A 20,569-nucleotide genomic window follows, 5' to 3' on the forward strand; every position below is an offset into this window, starting at 1 on the left:
GAATGAACTAAATTTTTTAAAAAAAAAAAAAAAAATTGGGGATTTAAAAAAAAAAATTAATTTCGAAATAAAAAAATAAAAAAATATATTTTTTTGAGAAAAATCAAAAATTTCCATGGAAGTTGTAGAACACTTATTTTTACATAACATATAAAAAACTGTAAACATTTTTAACCATTGAGCATGAGTAGATCTAAGAAATTTGAAAAAAATTGAAACTCTCATTTTCTTTTGAAAAAAGTTTGTAAATCCTTATAAATCCAATGATTTCATGTAATAATGATGCACAAAATGTGATTCTAAGTATGATGAACCTTAGATTTATAAAAAAAACTTGAAAATCTAAGGTTAAAGTTGAAAAAAGTGAGTAAAGATTCAAGAACTTACTATTCAAATGTTTCAACTTTCAAGTTCAAGCCTTCAAGGTTCTTCTTGAACTATGTTTTTCTCCTTCTTTGAACCATTCACTTCCACAATGTTTCTTTCAATCTATCATTTGAGTCTCCAAAAAGGTGAGTGAATCAAAGGGGAAGAAAGAAGCAAAATATAGAAAACTATTGGTGAGAGTGTGAAGTGTTTGTTTCAAACAACAAAAGACACATTCACACTTAAGTAGCCGTATCGTACCGTATCGGTACGATACGGCTCGATACTGCACGATACATTCGATACGTACCGATACTCTCAGGAATTTTCAGATTTTCAAAAGTTCGTATTGCAGAGTATCGTACGTATCGATACTGATATGGTACGGCACGATACGATACGTACGATATGCCGATACACAAAAGAGGGCCCAAAATTCCCCGTAGCGTATTGGTATGTATCGTGTCGATGCCTACCGATACGGATACGTATCGGCCGATACGCACCGATACTTAAAACCATGCTTAAGAACCTTGCCATTCAAATCAGATACATTAACCTCCACTGAGGCTCTACACCTTGTGATAACTATCTGATAATCGAGTCTCCTTCAACTACCATGTGAGTCCATGGGTCACAAAGATCTTTAGCCCCTGGATCATAGCTTGAATCTGAGTTATAATCTGCTCTCGTCATGGGGCCTGTGAAAACCAATAATATTTTACCCATTTGATCTCTATATCCAAAGCTTAACACCAGCATAGCTGTAGGATATGTATGTGGATGGTTAGTTGAGGGATTTACTGGACTTCAATTGTTCTCGATTATCTACAATTACGGGCAATATTTAGGATTTTGGTGTATGTATTTCAACGAATTAGGGAAAAAGAACGAGTACAAATGAAAGAGAATAAAGATAGAAGAGGAAGGATGGTTCCTATATCTTTGCAATGGTAGGTCTTCCTATAATACATTAGAGAATAGAGAGACTTGGAAGCTTGACATCTCTTGGGGGTTTTTTGTAAGCTCTAGTTGGAGTAAACACTAGACATTGTTTTCTTTTCCCCCCCCCCCCCCCGCCACCCAAATAGTATGACTTTGATTCAAACTTCAAAGTAGGTAGATTTTCATTAGAGATTGATACCCTACTGTTGTTGGAATAATGACTCTTGTGTTAGATGGGACACATGCCAACTTTATTTATAATATGGAGAACAGTCTAGAATGAATAGAAGACCAAAATGCCCATACAAGACAATTCTGTCCTTGTACCCATTTTACAACACTCCCCCTCAAGTTAGTGCATAGATATCACATATGCCCAACTTGCAAATAATAGGATGAAACATCTTACTACTAAGACCTTTAGCAAACACATAAACCAGTTGTTCACTACTAGGAATAAAAGACACACTGATAAGACCCGAATCTAGTTTTTCCTTGATGATGTTACGATCTATTTCTCTGTGTTTTGTTTTAGCATGTTGGACTGGGTTGTGAGAGATGCTGATAGTTGATTTGCTGTCATAGTGGAGTTGCGTAGGAAGAGTAACAAGGATAGCCAAATCAGTGAGGGGACATGAAGCCATAGGAGTTCACAGATACCTTGAGCCATTGCACAGAACTCTGGTTTGGCACTTGATCGAGCCACAACAACTTGTTTTTTACTCTAGGTAACAAGGTTACTACCAACAAAACTTCCATAGCCTATAGTAGACCTGCGATCATCAGGAGAACTTGCTCAGTCTGCATCTATGAAGGCCTCAACTTGAAGGTGATTGTTAGGAGAGAAGAGGATGCCGTGATCGAAGGCAAACCTCAAGTAACGAAGGATGTGCAATACTGCTTCCATATGGGACGAGTAAGGATCATGCATGTATTGGCTCACCAAGCTGATGACATAAGCAATTTCAAGACGAATATGAGAAAGGTAGATCAATCTCCCAACCAATCTCTGATATTGTCCTTTGTCCACTAGATCACCTTTCTTACTTACCAAGTGGGAGTATCATTCGGCTTGCATCCCAACATACCAATCTCAGAGAGAAGATCTAGCACATATTTCCTCTGCGATAGGTAGATTCCGTTAGAGGACCTGGCAACTTCAATGCCTAGTGTTGAGATATGAAAGTCACGAGTTAGGGGGTTTGTCCCAACCTTTCTTAGTCCCTTTCTAAGTTAGACTAAGAAAGGTTGGGACAAACCCCCCAACTCGTGACTCACTTATCTCAACAACCACGACCTTTACCAGAGGTATCAGCAGGACGGCTATGAAGTCTTCAACAGTGCTCCTTTGTGTGATGTTCCTTACCACAGTAGTCACACTTCACAGGGACTTTGGTTGAGGAACCACTAAACCATGGGGTTTCACTATGAGGCTGAGTGCCAGAAACAAGAGCATATCTCTCTGGTGGAGTAGAAGTAGGCTGGGGTAACATAGTGATACGACGGTTTTCCTCCAGCTAAAAAATAGTATAGGACTGCTCCAGTGTGGGAAAGGGATCATGACTTAACACGTGAGCACGGATCTGATCATACTTGATAATCATACTTGTAAAAAAATTATATACTCAAATCTTTGCCCTCTTGCTTCTTGCATTTGGTAACATCATCTGGCGAGGTAGGCGTGAACTCATAAAAATCCAATTCCTTCCACAAATAGCGTAACTCGAAGTAGTACAGTGATAAGAGTCAGATCTTTTTGTTTGAGCTCATGAATCTTCTTGCAGAGTCCAAAGACCTGTGCATCATTCCCAACCTGAGAATATGTATCATGGGTAGCCTTCCATATTTTGGTAGTGGAGTTTAGAAGTAGATAGCCATGAGTAATATGTGGCTCTATAAAGTTGATGAGGAATGCCATAACAAAGGAATTTGCAGATTCCCACTTATCAATGGTCATACCTAGAGTAGTAGGCCATTTTGTGTCTGCTATAAAATACTCATAAAATCCACGGGATTTGATAAAGAGGAGGTATGCGTAAGACCACATTAGATGATTTGTACCATCAAGCTTGATAGCACACAGGAAATGTGGAAGGTTTCCAAAAGAGTTTCTATCACCAACAGTAGATGCAATTGAGATATCTGACATAATGACCACTCAAAGAAGGTCAATAGGGATGAAGAATGGCTAGAACAGCCTAATACAACCCAATGCAGGCAGCAGTAGGAGCACTAAAAAGTAGGGAAAAGTCGATTTTTGTCTGGAGAGGTCTCTTGAGATGAAAGATGGCTAGCAAAAGCCACAAAGCAGATAGGTGGCACCCAACAAAGTCATCTTCAAAGCTGATCGGTGCAGTAGGAAGGGTAGAACCACCTTGACATCAAAGACTGATCAGGGTGGAAAACCTTAAATATCGATAAAAGGGAAAAAGGTTGGGTCTTCTTAGATCATTAGAAAGGATGATCTGAGAGCCCACAAGAAGGGAGAGAAAGGATTTGTAGGGAACTCTCGGTGGTTTAAGGAGACACCACCGAAAGGGAAAGCTAGAGAAGAAGAAAGAAGAAGAGTCGAGAGAGACTAAGTCGCTAGAGGGAGGCACTATCTCCAAAAATCAAGAAAGAGAGAGGCGAGAGAGGGATTGGAGGGGCCTGAAGGTTCGGATCTAAGGCTCTGATACAATGTTGGATGGAATAATTACCTGTGCCAGACATAATTGTCAAGGCGACACCTAGGCATCCAGGCGGTTTGCCTGGGGCCTAGGCGACAGTTGCCTTATTGCACTGCATACTGCCTTGTGTTTTGGCACTTATTTATGCTAAATATCATTTAAGTAAATGCTTACTTAAGATATTTTTCATAAATAAGTAAATACCCCCTATTTGAATCCAATAAAAATAGTTTAAAAATCAAGTTCCAAAAGGATAAAAAGTCAACCCCCCAGTCCAAGAAGAAAAACTGGATTTTGGTTATAGGGGTGATTTTCAACTTTTAAATGCTGGAGTTTTGATTTTCAACTTTTAAATGCTGGAGTTTTTCTCAATTATGAAAATCTTATAAATTCTATCATGTTAAAACATTGCTAAAAACCAAAAGTCCGGTAAAATAATTTTTTGTTTTGATATCCATAAAATTATTTTCATTCAGGCGATTTTAACAGCATTTGTGCACTTAAAAATAAGTTTGACCGGAGCATAACTTTGTCATTACAACTTAGATTTAAGTAATCTTAGACTTGTTGGAAAGCTGATTTTATATTATAACCGATACAAAAAGTCTCATGTAAAAATAATATTATTTGACCAGTCAAACTTGTTATAGAACCAGAGCATCTCTCTAAATTTTGATTTTTTATAACTTAATATGACTTAATGTTAATTTTTTATGATTTAATATGGCTAAATGTTGATTTTTAATGACTTGATGTTGCTTAATCTTGATTTTTTATGATACAAGGTATATAGCTTCCAAAATAATGTTAGAAAATAAGAAAAATAAAAAATAACAATTGGTCGCCTTGTTCGCCTCAAGGCGTGCGCCTTCTCGCCTAAGTGCTTAGACGACCCTCCATCGAGGCACCATAGTTGTCACGGCGCCAAGGTGAACCAAGGCGTTTAAGGGCTGCCTAAGCGCTTAGGCGACAAGGCGCACGCCTTAAGGTGAACAAGGAGACCAAGTGTTATTTTGATTTTTCCTCTTTTCTAACATTATATATTATGCTACATATACCTTGTATCATAAAAAAAATCAACATTAAACCACATCAAGTCATCAAAAATCAATATTAAGCCACATGAAATCATGAAAATCAACATTAAGTCATAAAAAATCAACATTTAGAGAAATGCTCATGTTCTTATTTTTAATTGAGACTTTTTGCATTAGATATAGCACAAAACCAGCTTTCCAACAAGTCTAAGAGTACTTAAATTTGAGTTTTAATGGGCCTAATGGCAAAGTTATGTTCTGGTCAAAGTTATTTTAAAGTGCGCGAATGCTGTTAACATCGCATGAATGAAAATAATTTTATGAACATTAAAACAAAAGATTATTTTGCCTGACTTTTGATTTTTTAGCAATGTTTTACCATGATAAGATTATAAAATTTTCAGAATTGAGAAAAACATCAGCATTTGAAAGTTGAAAATCGCTCGAACAAAAAATTCCAATTTTTGTTCTTGGACTGGAGGGTTGATTTTTTATCATTTTGGAATTTGATTTTTAAACTATTTTTATTAGATTCGGACAGGGGACATTTTCTTATTTATGAATATTATCTGAATTAAATGTTTACTTAAATGATATTTGGCATAAATAAGTGTCAAATTATAAGGTGACAGTTGCCTATGTCCCAGGCAAACTGCCTAGACGCCAAGGCGGTGCCTTGACAACTATGGTATCAGATGGGGCACATGCCAGCTTTATTAATAATATGGAAGAGAACAAACCTAGAATAAATGCTAGACCAAAATACCCCTGCAAGACAATTCTACCCTTGCACCCATTTTACAACACCTACCAATATTTTTTCTGTATTTATCTCAAATTAGATCCAATATGTTAGAACATGTGTTTGTTGGCTGCTGTGGAAATCTATATGGTGATAGTGGTACAGTTGAGGTATTAACTAGTTGAATGACTGGTAGTTCACCTAGGCATTTTCATGTTTTAACAGAGTGAAAAAAGATTAGTGGAAGCAAGAGATGGAGACATTCAATAAATAATGACTTAGAATGAGTGAGGAGCTCAGTTTTCCCACCTTGTTCAAAGCTTCTCTACAACTATGAGCTGGACATGATCTGGGTATTGTTTGACTGTTGGCTTGGGAAAGTTTCCGGAAAGTCTTGTTTTGTATTCCATAATGGAACAGTCTCAGACCTTAGGTCTTGGAAGCTTTATTGTTTGATTTGGGAAGCATTCTCTTTAGCATCAACCCAGAGGCAGATGAGCTGCCAAAATTTGTCTTTCAAGAGCTTAACTTTAAGAAGGCTCTATCTATTTTAAAAAACAACCCTTCTCTTCCCTTTCGATATATTGATTTTTCCACATCTCATTGGCGCTCCCATGGAAGCTTAGTTTTCTTCCATGAAGATTGTTATACGGCCCATACGGGATGTATAATAGGTACTTGGAGAAAGGATTTGATTTTAAGTCATTCCATTGGTTCTAGTGGACCACACCAATTTCTAGGGCATGGACAACCTAGCTGGTTGTTAGAGTGGGGCTATTGGATTATTAGTTTTGGACACAAAATAGTAACTTTTTCTAGATCTTGAGAAGGGAAAGGCGAATCGGTATTTTTCAAATCTCTCAAGATCAAGCCATTAAAAAGGGCCAAGATTTGAATTGACCTCCAAATTAGGGTTATTGAATGCTTGGTCAAAATTTGAGTTCGACCGGAAATGGCTGAATTGTTCAATCTAAAAAAAGTGTGACATCCAACCTTCTAGAAGACTTGAAGAAATTCAAGGAAAATTTGAAGAACAATACTTCTTGTTGGATGAAGAAGATGATGAAAGAATAAGAAAAGAAAGAAAGAAAGAAGGGAAGAATGGGGGGTAGGGGAATGACTATCTCAGCCTGCGTCTCTCACCCTCAGCTCTCATAGCTGATGAACACAAACTATCTCAGGCAAATCTTTGCAAACAGCAAGAGAAAATTGCATTCAATCATAATTCGTGTACCATGCTGTAGCCCCTTACAAACTTATATAGAAGATTTAAAACAGACTCAAACACTAAAAATGAAAGGCTAAACTAAACCAAGGCTTATTTTCAATAAAATAAACCCATTAAGTGACTTATCTGCATCAATTATAGATTCCCCAACCCATCAATATTTTGGGCCAAAAGGTCCTCCACATAAGATTCTTATTCCATGTTTTCATATTGTTCCACATTTCTACTTCAAGGTTCAAGGGTAAGTCATTGTCTATTTTAGCGTTCTTTGTAATTCTAATCTTATCCTAGCTTACTACTCTAAGAATTGTAAACAGAAAAAGAAGTTTTGGGCACTATTTGCATTATAAATAGTTATAGGATGCTAATACATTTGCCACCCGACCTACTTGGAGCAATGAGCTATGTGGTTGTGGGGAAAATTAGGTAAAAATTAGTTCACTTGAGCCACAAAGGTGCACCCATATAATGACTTGGAAATAGGTATCAGTGCACCCATATAATGACTTGGAAATAGGTATCTTTATGGAGGACCTTTGGACCCAAGGTATTGAGAGATTTACGAATTTGTAACTATATTGGTTGAGGGACTAGGTAAAAAAAATTCAGTGATTTAGGGAAAAAAAGGATGTTTGTGGACTAACTATTGGAACTTGGTAGGTGCTGTGTGATTCGTTTAACTCCATTGTTCTGGAGTTATATGTGGATTGGACAAGTCTTTCAGTTTTTTTTTTTTTTTTTTTTTTTCTGGATATTAAAGCAGTCCAATTTTTTTGATGAAATAAATGCATTACGAAAAGGGAAAAAAGGGGAGGGGGAATATACAATAGGGAGAAGGGGAGAGAGGAGAGGGGGGGGCAAGAAACCCCTATATAGGGGTGGAGGGGTAGGATAGAAGAGGGGAGACCCCAGGAGACAACAATGATCCTGTTCCTTAGGGAATGAAAAACATACTGAAATCTAATGGGAGATAACAAGTTTGGAGGAGACATCAAGGTAGATGGCTTTCCAAATCAAATCGAGAGATTTAGAGTTGGAAGTCCATCTACGAAGGTTGCTCCATCCAAATATGGGAGATTGTAGCCGCAAAAGATAATTTCCCCGCTAGGTTGTAAACCGATCTACCGACAAAGGTCATGTCCAGTCAAATCCATTATTGGAAAAGCGGGAGAGGACATCTTCTAGTAGGCCAGCAGGAGGAGAGAATGCGCTTCCAGATAGAGGAGGAGAAAGGGCATTCAAAGAAGAGGTGATTGCAGTCTTCAATGCCATTTTAGCAGAGGCAGCAGGCAGGAGAGACCTGGATATGGCGATGGATGAGGAAATCTTGGGTGGGGAGCAGTTGGATATGGCTCTCTAGGTAGTAAAAGTGTGACGAGGGATGTGACCAGGATACCAGACAAGTTTATACCAAAGAACTATAGGGCCTCTAGTGTGAATGAAGTTCCAAGTTGAGGAGGAGCTGAAACGACTAGAGGGGGATTGGGTCTAGAGAACACGATCAGGGGAAGCATTAGGAGCAAGAGGGGGGAGGGAGGGCCAGAGGAAGGAGAGGGGGGGGGGGAGAGAGGAAAGGACCAAGCACCATTCTGAATGATGGAGGCAACTAGAGCGTCTCTAGCCAGTCTGGAGGAGTAAACAGATCGAGATCTAATAATCTCAAGAAAGACCCCTGTAAGATGCCAATTATCTAGCTAAAAGAGGGTGGAGGAGCCATCTCCTATGGAAGAAATCATGGCACGCAAAGCGATTGCCCTACAATTGAGGAGCTGGTGCCCAACCCAAGAGGAGTTGGGGGAAGGGGAGGCAGTCCAGAAGGAGTCTCTTTTAAGGAGAGAGGAGTAGACCCATGAGACCCAGATACTATTATGCTTGGAAACAAGCTTCCATATAAGCGTCAATGTTGGCTTCCTTGATTCTGTGGATCCCCAAACCACCTTCACGGAGGGGCAGGTGGATGGAGGCCCAAGGGATTGGGTGAAGGAAGCGGGAACCGTCAGAACCTTTCCAGAGGAAGGAGCACATTAAGGATTCAATCGTCTTGATTATGGACTTATGGAACTGAAAGACCCTAGTCTAGTAAATGTGGTATGATTGAAGAACAAACTTGATGAGAGTAACCGGCCTGCGAAGAATAGGAGCTTACCTTTTCAAAGTTGAAGGCGCTTTTTTATGAGGTCAAGCATTGGGGTGCAGTAGTGAACTGACAATCTGGTTGTTATGAGAGGGAGGCCAAGGTATTTAACCAGGAAGGAACCCAGAGAGAAGCCCGTTAAGCTAAGGAGGGAGGCAGAGGTAGAATCAGAGACACTAGCTAAGAATAGGAGGGACTTGAGGAGGTTGACCTTGAGCCCAGAGAGGATTCGAACAGGTGGAGGGAGGACATAATGGAGCGGATGGAGGTAGGGTCAGCCTTAGAGAAAATCATAAGGTCATCTGCAAAAGTGAGATGAGTTAGATTAATGGCTTTACATTTGGGGATGAGAGAGATGAGATGGTTATCATTGGAGGATTGGATTGATCTGTAAATGACTTCAAGGGCCAACGAGAAGAGGAGAGGGGAGAGGGGGCAGCCTTGGCAAATACCTGCAGAGGAGGGGAAGAAGCTAGCCAGATTACCATCAACAAGGATAGAGAAGTGGGGGAGGAAATATAAGAGGGGATCCAATGGTAAAGAATTAGAATGCAAGGTTTGTGATTAACTGAGGCAGAAAGAGAGAGAGATAAGATGGAGTTGGAGAGGAAGAAGATGAAGAAGGAAGATGGTAGAATGTCTGTTGTGAGTAAAGCCTCACTAACACCAATATATTACTTCACTAACATATTTACAAGATATTACACATACCTCCCTAAGGAGAGAATTACACATACCTCCCTAAGGAGGAAAAGGAAAAATAAAACATAACATGTCAATTTACTAAACTACCCTTAGTAACATAACTAATATCTCTAACATAAAGATGGAGGAAGGCCATCTCATGCAAGGTCATGACAATGAAATCCCATTTGATTGTGTCAAATGCTTTATGGATATCAATTTTGAGGAGGGTAGCCGGAGATCGGGACTTCCTGGAAAAGCCTCTGACGATCTCATGACAAAGGAGAATGTTGTTTGAAATACTCCTATTAGCAATGAAGGCTGATTGGTTAGGACTAACTAGAGAATCAATCACTGCCTGTAGCCGATTGGCAAAAATCTTGGAAATGAATTTGTATAAAAGGTGGCACAGAGAGATGGGCCTGAAATTGGATAGGGAGGAGGCTCACTCAGATTTCGGGATTAAGCAGAGAAAGGTGTTCACACCTTGAATTTGGGAGGGATGAAGAAGAAGCTTCTAACGGCCTTGATAAGATCAACTTCAATGATGTCTTAACAAGAAAAAAAATCCCATGCTGAAACCATCAGGGCCGGGGCTTTGTTTGCTTTGTGGGAGAGGATGGATGTCTTGTCTCTTCAAAAGAGGGGATGGCATGAAGGGGGCAAAGAGGTGGGGTGGGGGACAAATTTATTGAGGAGACCATTGAGGAAGGGGGAGAGGAAGAAGTAGAAGGGGGCTGAAGGATGTGAGAAAAGTAGGAAACAACTTCATCCTTGATGCGGGATTTTTGCTTGAGGAAACTCTCTTCTTGGGCAAGGAGGGAAGAGAGATCGATAGAGGAGGCTTTCTCCTCCTCGACAAGAAGGGGGTTGAGATGGTCAAGCATAAGACGGGCTTGGATGAAAGCAAGCTTATTCTTGCAAAGAGAGACTTGAGAGGATAGGTTGCCAAAGGTTGAGAGATTCCAAGCCTTGGGGGCCGATTTGACATTTTTAAGCTTTTGGCAAGGGCAATTAGGGGAGAGGAGAAAGCCTGAACAGGAATATCCCAAGCAATGTGAACCAGAGGGAGGAACCTCGAGTGGTGAGTCCACATATCAAAGAATATGAATGGCTTGGGACCGAATGAGATGTAATGCTAGATAAGGAGGGAGATAGGGCTATGGTCAGAGATGGCAGGAAGATCAAAAGTGGTTTGGGAAGAGGGGAAAGTGCTAAGCCAAGTTTCATTGACAAGGACACAGTCCAACTTGCAAGCAATTTTATGGGTACCACTAAGTTTGTTGTGCCAAGAGAATTTGATTCCAGACCTTCTGAGGTCATTCAAACCAATGTCCTCGAGACATGAATTGAAGGCATCGACGAATGAAGGGGCAGTCAGGGACCCTCCGAGTTTCTCATGAGAAAAACGAATCGCATTGAAGTCTCCACCGATGCCCCAAGGGCAGGGGCAAACCTTGGAGTAGAAAGACCGTAGATCATCCTAGAGGGCAAGCCTTTCTGGAGCACGGTTAAACCTATAGATGGCAGAGAAAAGAAAAGGGATGGTATCAGTAGGGAGTCTAGGGACAGAGATAAAGAGATGGATGGATTGAGTGGAGGAGGAGATAACGGTGATTTGGAACTTTGAAGGATCTTAGAGGATCCAGATGCGAATAAGAGGATGGGAGGAGTAGTTGGAAAGCAGGGACCAATAAGGGGCAACAGAAGAGGCTGTGCGAAAGGCATTGGGCTCAGGGACTCTAGTCTCAAGGAGGATGCAGAGGGCCGAGTGGTTGCTCTTGAGAAGAGAACGGATGTAGGCTTGTTTGGCCAAGGAGTTTAAACCTCGGACATTCCAAATTAGCCAAGGGATCATTAGGAATGGTGGGTGGGTGCAAAGTAAGCTCAGAAGAGCAAGGAGCGCTGGCCTACTTAGAAGAATTTCTACTTCTTCTGGTGTAACCTTGGACATTAGGGGAATGCTTAGCTGTGGACTTGGTTCCTTTTGCAATTTTTGTAGCCTTGCTGGTCTTGGAAGAAGACAATTAGCGAGTGTGAGCTACAGGGGCCTTCAGGGAGAGATCCACAAGGCCCATAGGGGGCAAGGCAGGATCAGGCATAGCAGGGAGCATTGAAGGAGGGGCATCATTATCAAAGGGGGGCCCATAAGGGGCAGAGTAGCCAAGGGAGGGGTTGTAATTGGCGACGGAGCGTGGTAGAGCTGAGGCGAGACAGGGGCAGGGGGAATAGCAGCAATCAGGCGAGTGGCAGTGGCAAGGGATGACGAGGCTAAGGCTGCGGGGAAGCAGCAACGGCCTGTGGAAGGCAGGAAGTAGTTGGCGGCGTGGCAAAGCCATAATCGGCCAAGAGGTTGGCCGGAGACGTGGCAGAGGCTGGAGGCGATGCAGTGGCAGGAAATGTGGTAGTGGCTGGAGTAGGAAGTGATGATGACGCCAGAGAAGTGGTAGAGTCCTGCGGAAGGCAGGGCAGTTGGCGACATGGTGGAGCCAGAGACGAAGGCCGGGAGAGTGGTCGGAGACTCGGCGGAGGTTGGTGAAGACGTGGCAGTGGTGGCTGACGGAGGGGCAGAGGCCTGCTGAAGTCAGGGAGATGCAGTGGAGAGGCTCTCAGGGCGAGCTATGAGCAAAGGAGAAAGGGTAAGTGGGTTGGGCAGACTCAGGTGTGGGTCAGGATAACCCGAAGAGCAAAGAGGAGGGTTCAATGGGTCGAGTTGATTTGTAAATGGGCAAGATATGGTCGAGCTGGCAGAGTGTTTAGTTGTGCTGGCTGGTTGGCTGGGATAGAGGTGGATGGACCGGTTCAAAAAGGGTGGACCACAGAGGATAGGTTGGAGGGGTTAGACCAGAAGGTTAGTTGTAGTAAGGGGAAGGAGAGGGGGTAAAAGGGTTAGGGGAAGATGGGCAAAGGAGGAAGTAGAGTCAAAAGTGGGAGAAGAGACAACACCAACAGGCGCTGCAAGAGAGGAGGCAGGGGATGTGATCGGTTGGACAAAAATGTGGCCTCTGCAGCGCTGTCTAAGCGACAATCATTGTTGTCAGAAGAACCAAGGGATTGCAGCACAAAGAACTGATTGTTCCCTTCGATGATAGTGTTAGTGTCTGAAGGATCAGACAGTAGGGAACCATCAGATAAAGACCTACGGTGAGGGGAGCCAGAGGAGGGCATGAGACTTCTGCTACGAGATTGCCGAGATCTGCTGGTGGTCCTTTCCCGCCGGTGATCTCTGAACCCAGAAGGATGCGAGGGGTGGTGGGGCGGGGTGGAGGAAATCTAGAGGAGGCCGTGTTACGGATGATGGCCTTCTCAGTGAGATTCGAAGGGGGCAAGTGGAGCTCCAATCCAGCTTTGGGAGAGCATTGCCTGGAGTGATGTCCAAAAATCTTGCACACAGAGCAGTGAGGAGGAAGCCATTTAAAGTGGATAATTTGGTCGAAGGAGAAGCCTTCTTCGTCGATGATAGTAGTAGAGGGCGCCGGGGAGTCATCGGCCGAGATTTCAACACAAATTCGGGCGTAGGCAAGTTGGTCCATCTTCTTTGTTCTCTCATCAGTGTATAAGGGGCTGCCAATAATAGAACCCACAATGCTCAACCCTTTATCACACCAGTAATGGAGGGGAAGGTTAGGGAGGGAAATCCAGATTGGAAATCCACCTTGCTGAGGCTGGAATGTTGGGTCCATTGCCGAAGGAAGATAGGACTTTTTCCGACTTGCCAGGGGCCCCCATTAAGCACATTGCATTTGTCGTCTTCGTTGGAGAAGTTAAAAATAAAAATTCCATTATCCAGCAGGTAAGTCGACAGAGAACCTCTGATCCTCAATTGCTTAGAGAGGGATATCTTAACCATGTTGAAGGGGGGTTGGCTCCCATGGAAGTACCCAGTCAGGCCATTCCTCCATCTGTAATTCTCAGATTGCAGCAATCCAGCAAGGCATATGCCCACTTTTTTGTCCTCAATCACAGAGGGGGGGATGAAATGAAAAGAGAGGCCCTCTCGGGAAGCGGGAGAGGATGCACAGACATGGGAACTCCAGGTAGGTTCAGGGAGAGGGGGAGGGCTGAGGGAAAGGCAAGGGTTGGTGTTAGGGGGAGGAGGAGGGATACCAGCAGCCGGAGCTGCCGGAGGGGAGGCCATGGACAGTCAGGTCATGGTAGAGGGAAAGGGTTCCAGGCAACAATCTTCATTTAATTAAAAGCATTCTGCAAGTCCTCCAGGGAGCAGTTAAGTTACAGAGAACCTTTGATCCTCCATTGCTTAGAGAGGGACATCTTAACCATGTTGAAGGGGGGTCAGCTCCCAAGGAAGTACCCAGTCAGGCAGTTCCTCCAGTACACTCCACTTTGATCTCTCTATTGTGAATGAAATTTGTTTGAGGGATCAAGGCAAGACTCCTATTTGAGTACTGAATTAATCCTATCTGAAATCTTGAAGGAAGATTGTTCTCTGATCCCTGCTTTCTCAAACGTCACAATGTCACTTTAAGGTCCAACCTTCTCTGGAGGAAAGTTATAATTCTTTTCCTTTGAGTTGCTTGTTTTACCATCTCATTAAGAACTCTTCCCTTGCATGACATAACCTTTTTTTCTTTTCCGAAGAAAATTAATACAAGTCATATCCCTGCCTCTATACATGACATACATTATGTATCCTAGTTCTCCATTTTGCTTTCTGCAGTCTTTTCTGTTGTTTGTTCTGTTATCTGCTTTCTTTGTTTCTGTTCTCTCTCTCGTTCTCGTAGGAGCTTTCATTCTCCTTGGTGTTTTCCTTATTGATTTTTTGCAGTTAAAAGTTTTCTTGTGAAACTGCATATATAATATATAGAGTTCTCTGTGTTTTTGTGATAGGTGTGGTGATAAACAATCTGGTGATCTAGGCTCATCTAATGGAGCACTTGATGGCATACTTGGTTTTGGACAGTCGAATTCATCCATGATTTCACAGCTAGCTTCATCCGGAACAGTAAAAAAGAAGTTTTCTCACTGCTTAGGTGGTGCGAACGGAGGTGGAATCTTTGCTATTGGAGAAGTGGTACAGCCGAAAGTAAAGACAACTCCATTGGTACAGAATCAGTATGTGACGTTATCTTACTTTATGAAACAGTTCGTTGAGTTACTTGTTTATGGTTTCATGATGATGCAGTTTTACTAATTAGGTTTGGGTAAATTGCACTAGGGGTACCTAACCCTAGGGTACCTCACATATTTTTTTTTTTTTTGGATGAATAAAAAATTCAATACCGAAGGAAAGAAAGTGGGGGTGGGGGGAGGAAGGAACAAGAAAAAAGCAAATCAAGAGGCCCTGCCTTTACAAAGGGGGAGGCGAGGGCCAGCCAATAGGAAGGGGGAAAGCCCCAACCGGATACAACACATTAAGAAAAGAAAAAAGCCTGACCACAACTTAGCAACCAGGCCCAAACACAAAGAAAGCACACCCACAAAGGGTACCTGATTTTTAATTTATTATGTTTGGGGTACCATCCAATATTTACAATTTTACCCGTAGATATGATGTTTAGTTTTTGCCTCTTGTCCAGCCAATCTACCACAACATCCACCTGCTACCGGGGGGAGGGGGGAGAAACAGAGGGAGGAGAGAGATTTAGAGAGTGAATCGAGGACAAGAGAGTGGGGGGGTAGAGGGAGTGGGAGAGAGAGAGAAACAGAGGAGGGGAAAGATGTAGAGAAGGAGGGAGAGGGAGAGGGAGAGGGAGAGAGAGAGAGAGAGAGAGAGAGAGAGAGAGGGGTTGCTTTCTGAGGAGCAGAGGGCAGGGGATTGTGAGTGTCTGTAGAGTGTAAACTCTGAAGTGTATGTGTATAAGAGGGTAAGACCTGAAGGTTGCCAATGGTTCCAGAACATTAGGGTCTTGGAATTTGAGATTAGGTTTGGATTCAGTTTCTAGAAAATTGAGAGGTGTTTTCAGCGACAATAAATTTCTGAAGCTTTATAGTCCATCTTTTTTATTTATTTATTTATTTTTTTATTACCTACGACTTTGAGTGAATCGATTTATTCCTGACTGAGTCTCGTCTTAGTGGATTTCTTAGCTGTAATGATAGAACAATCGATTCTCTTTCCATCTTTGAAGTTTTAGATGAGTTGTAATATGTATGGCTTGATTCGGTGTTCTGACCTTCCTTTATCAAGAAATTTTGGTGCTTTTATGGTGGGTTCACTTCACACTGTTATTTTTCCTGGAAAAAAAGTTGTTTTTTTGTTTACCTTTTCAGTTTTCAGCTTCTATGAAGTTTTTGGTTTCATTGAATTCTCATCTTTAGCCCAATTTAGTGTTGTGTTGAAGCTAAATTGCTTTCAACAGTAGTGGAATTCCATCGATGATGTCAATTTAATTTGATTCTTTCTTCCTTATGTACTGTAACAAGCTTCTTTTCTCTGGGTTGGATTTTGTTGGTGTGTGTGAAGGGTAAGTGAGAACAATGATCTCGAGATCATACTCAAATCTCTTGTAATGATGGAGATGGGAGACATCGACTTCCCCATGTAATGATGGTTGCAGGAGTAATCTCAAACCTTGATGATAACCCTTCTGATAGTGTGTGCTCTGATCCTTCTTCATCCTCTATACTCAGAGACCGTATCATCATAGTAACTAACTGTAAATAATAAAAAGAAGAAAAGAGAAGAGCAAAGAGATGACTGTAACCTTAGGAGCAAGGTTCAAGAACTTGTTTAGCTTCGATGGTTTTAAAACCATCGAAATACCAAAATTTCACTGAAATGGTGTACTTTTTCCCAATGGGACTTACGGGTGAGGGCAGAAACTGACTCGCAACACTGACAGGAAAGGCAATATCAGGTTGAGTCATATTCAAATAGTTCAACATTCCAACCAACCTCCAATACTTCTCAGGATCATCTAAAATATTACCACTTTCAGCTGTAAGTTGTACATTGGGATCCATTGGAGTATCTAAAGGCTTGGAGCCCAATATCCTAGTCTTTGTAAGCATATCTAGAATATACTTCCTCTGAGAGGGAAATATCTTTCCTTGATTGAGCAACTTCAATACCCAAAAAGTATTTTAACCTTCCTATTTAGTTTGAAATTTCTGCTGCAAGTTCACCTTCAAACCTTAGATATTCTCAACATCATCTCCAGTTATAACAATACATCAACATAAACAATAAGGAATATTCTTCCCACACTAGATCGCCTATAGAAAACCAAGTGATCACTGTCACATTGTAACCGCCGAAACTCAAGAACCACATATATAAACCTTCCAAACCATGCCCGAGGAGATTGCTTCAAACTGTACAAGGAACCGTACAAGGACATACTGAGCTTGCACACCATCCCAAACTCCCCCTGAGCAACAAACCCCGGAGGTTGCACCATATAAATCTCCTCATGTAAATCACCATGAAGAAACACATTTTTCATATCAAGTTGATATAACAGCCAATGATAAGAAGCTGGAAGAGATCGAAATACGAAGTGATGCAAGTTTGGCGACAAGAGAGAAAGTATTCACATAATCAACTATATAGACCTAGGCATACACCTTGGAAACCAGCCTTGCCTTCAATTGAGCAGAAGAACCATCCGGGTTGACCTTAACCACATACACCAAATGACAACCAATAGCAAACTTACCCCGGAGGTAAGGGGACAAGGTCCCAAGTCTGATTTTTCTCCAAGGCCAATGATTCTTCCCCCATAGCTGCCCTCCAGCCAAGACTAGACAATGCCTCTGCAACAAACTTAGGAACAAGATGACTAGAAATAGTAGAAAGACAACAATGAAAAGACTATGATAAACCAGAATAGGAGACAAAATTAGAAATGGGATGTTGGGTGCAAACCCTAACACCCTTACGCTGAGCAATGGAAGATCAAGATCAAAAATGGAAGACACTATAGAAGCAGGGGGTGCTAGATCTTCTTGCCGACGATGAGTATAAACCCAAACAATTGGTGGAGAAGGTGGTGGTGCTGCAACAGTTGGAACCTGTGGAACTGAGTGATGGACAACGTAAATGGGAAGATCATCATCCAACTTAGACCTATCAAACGACTCATTCGGATAGGAGGCGGACTCAAAGAAGGATACATTAATAGTAAGTTAGTAACAAAATATTTCTACAAGTTAAGAGAATAACAATTATATCCTTTTTGGTTATGAGAGTAACCCAGAAAGATATATTTAAGAGCTTTTGGATCCAACTTTGATAAACCTGGATGATGATCACGAATAAAACAAAGATATCCAAAAATAGGTGGAGGGAGAACTAACAATGGATCAGAAGGAAACAACAAAGAATGAGGAACATCACCACATAAAATTGAAGAAGGTATGCGATTAATAAGATAGCATGCAGTCAAAACTGCATCGGCCCAAAAATACTTGGCCACCTTCATTTCAAACATAAAGGACAGATCAACTTCCATCAAATATCTACTCTTCCTTTTAGTAACACCGTTTTGTTGAGGGGTGTCTAAACAGGAAGACTGATGAACCATACCACGTTCAGCCATAAACTTAGAAAAGGGACCAAAAAAATATTCTTTGGCATTATCACTGCGTAAAATTTTAATAGATAAGCTAAACTGATTCTGAATTTGAGCAACAAATACACAAAAGATGGAAAACAAGTTGGAACAATGCTTCATTAAATAAATCCAAGTAACTTTGGAATAGTTATCAACAAAAGTAAATAAAAAGAAAAAACCCAACTTAAATGTAATACTACAAGGATCCCATACATCAGAATGAACTAAAGTAAAATGATGCACAAACCGTTATTGACTTGAGGGAGATAGTTCACACAATAAAGCTTCCCAAAATGACAAGACTCACACTCTAAATCTAGAAAGAGAACTAAAACAAGGATCAAACCATTGTAGACTCTACAAAGACGGATGACCTAGGCGGTAGCAAATTTGATGGGGAGACAAAACACTCGAACTAGCAACTGAAGGAGTATCATCTTTAAAACGATACAACCCCCCTGATTCATGATATCTATCAATCATCTTTGTCATAAGGTCGTGAAAAACACAAGAATTAGGATAAAAGGTTATGGAACAATTGTAAGCATGTGTAAGTGTGCTTACAAATAAAATATTAATATGTAATTGTGGCAAATAAAGAACTGACGATAAGGACAAAGAAGAATTTGGACAATTGTCTCAGTGCCATTAACCTGAACCAAAGAACCATTAGCTAATGTGGCACTGGAAGAAGATTTCTTAAAGGAGGAAAATATGCCTGAAACACTAGACATCTGATCCAAAGCACCTGAATCAATGATCTAGGGACGAGAAGAAGATAGACATGTAGTGGCATAACCTGTCTAGACAAAGTAGAAGTGGAGGGCTTAAAAGTCTTAGAGGTCTAAAACTGATTATATTGTGCAAATCTGTCATTTGTCATCATAGCCATCTTACCCCTAGATAATTCAGGTGTAGTGGTCTCAGTATTTGCTGTTGAATTACATACTGCTTCTGAGAAGGTTTGCCATGAAGTTTCCAACAAAAATGTTGGATATGCCCTGGTTTGCCACAATGATGGCACGTCTTCACTGTTCCTGAACAATCTGAGGATGTGGAATTACCTGTAGTTTGTCCTTTGTCATTCCCACTGTCAGGGCCACATGTACTACCGATTAGTGTTTTGAGACATAAGAGCTGAGCTACCCACATGTGTAGAATCATGAGTACTCTCTAGAGATACTCGTAAGACACTAGAGAAATTTTCTGTGAGAGATGCTACCTTGTCACCTCCAAGGACCTGAGAATGAACAGAGTCATACTTTGTTCCAAGTCCACCCAAAAAGACCATAACTGGGAGCTGCTCCCTCTGGTTCTACATCTGCTGCACATCACTACTAATAGGAAGTAGAGAATTCAATTTTTGATACTCTTAAAATCAGCATAATATTGGGTCAAAGGATGACCCTTCCGATCAACCCAACAGAATTCTTGAGATAACTCATAAATACAAGAGAGATTGTTCTGTCCAGAGCATAAACATTCAAATAATCCCACAATTCCTTCACGGTATCAATATGGGTGGCAATATCGACAATCGAATTGTCCATAGAGTTCAAATTCTATCCCAGAATTTGTGCATCAACAGTATCCCACGTAGTATCTGCAGCAAGCTTAGTCTACGTAAAATGATCTTCGTAAGATGATCCTATTGATCACGATCAATCAAAACCAGCTGCATAATTCTCTTCCATTGTTGAAAGTTGGCACCCCGTAAGTTTCTTCTCTGTTATTCTATGAGAGGGGATGAGGATACAACCCTAATAACAACACTCTTTGCTTCAGCCATGGTTAAAAAGAAGTCAACAAATAATTACGAACAAGAGCAAAAAATCAATTCACAGAAACCCTGCAAAATCGATCTCAAGAGCCTTGCTCCGGAAAAAATTGATCCCAAAACCCTGACAAGTAAGGTTGATCCACAAAGAGATGGTTCCAAGTTCCAGCACACTAATCGATCCCAAAAGGAATCCTTCAACAAAGATCAACCCACTTCTTAAACCTTGACAAAATCAATCCACAAAAAGTCTGACAAAAATCGATTTTTCTCAAAACCTTGACAAAATCGATTTCTCAACAAAATCCTAAGCTTCCTTCAATCTTCACTCCATAAATCAACAATCACCATAGAGGAGACCTAGTTCTTAAGGCTGGTCATGAACTAGTCTCTAAAAGCAACCAAATAGCAGCATAGTGTGTTGCACCCCTTCAAAAAGAAAACCTAGAGAAACCTCAAACCAGAACCTTG

The 20,569-nt window shown here is 41.3% G+C and overlaps 1 protein-coding gene across 1 annotated transcript in view; it reads left to right on the forward strand.

Annotated features, from left to right (window-relative positions):
- LOC122063919 (aspartic proteinase 36-like) overlaps positions 1-20,569 on the forward strand; it is a 71,833-nt gene that overhangs the window by 7,939 nt on the left and 43,325 nt on the right. Inside the window, exon 5 of the mRNA XM_042627599.1 lies at positions 14,654-14,878. Coding sequence (XP_042483533.1) covers positions 14,654-14,878 — 225 coding nt within the window. The remainder of the gene's footprint in view (positions 1-14,653; positions 14,879-20,569) is intronic.

The sequence above is a fragment of the Macadamia integrifolia genome, unplaced genomic scaffold, assembly GCF_013358625.1.
Source record: "Macadamia integrifolia cultivar HAES 741 unplaced genomic scaffold, SCU_Mint_v3 scaffold1493, whole genome shotgun sequence".
Taxonomy (NCBI): domain Eukaryota; kingdom Viridiplantae; phylum Streptophyta; class Magnoliopsida; order Proteales; family Proteaceae; genus Macadamia; species Macadamia integrifolia.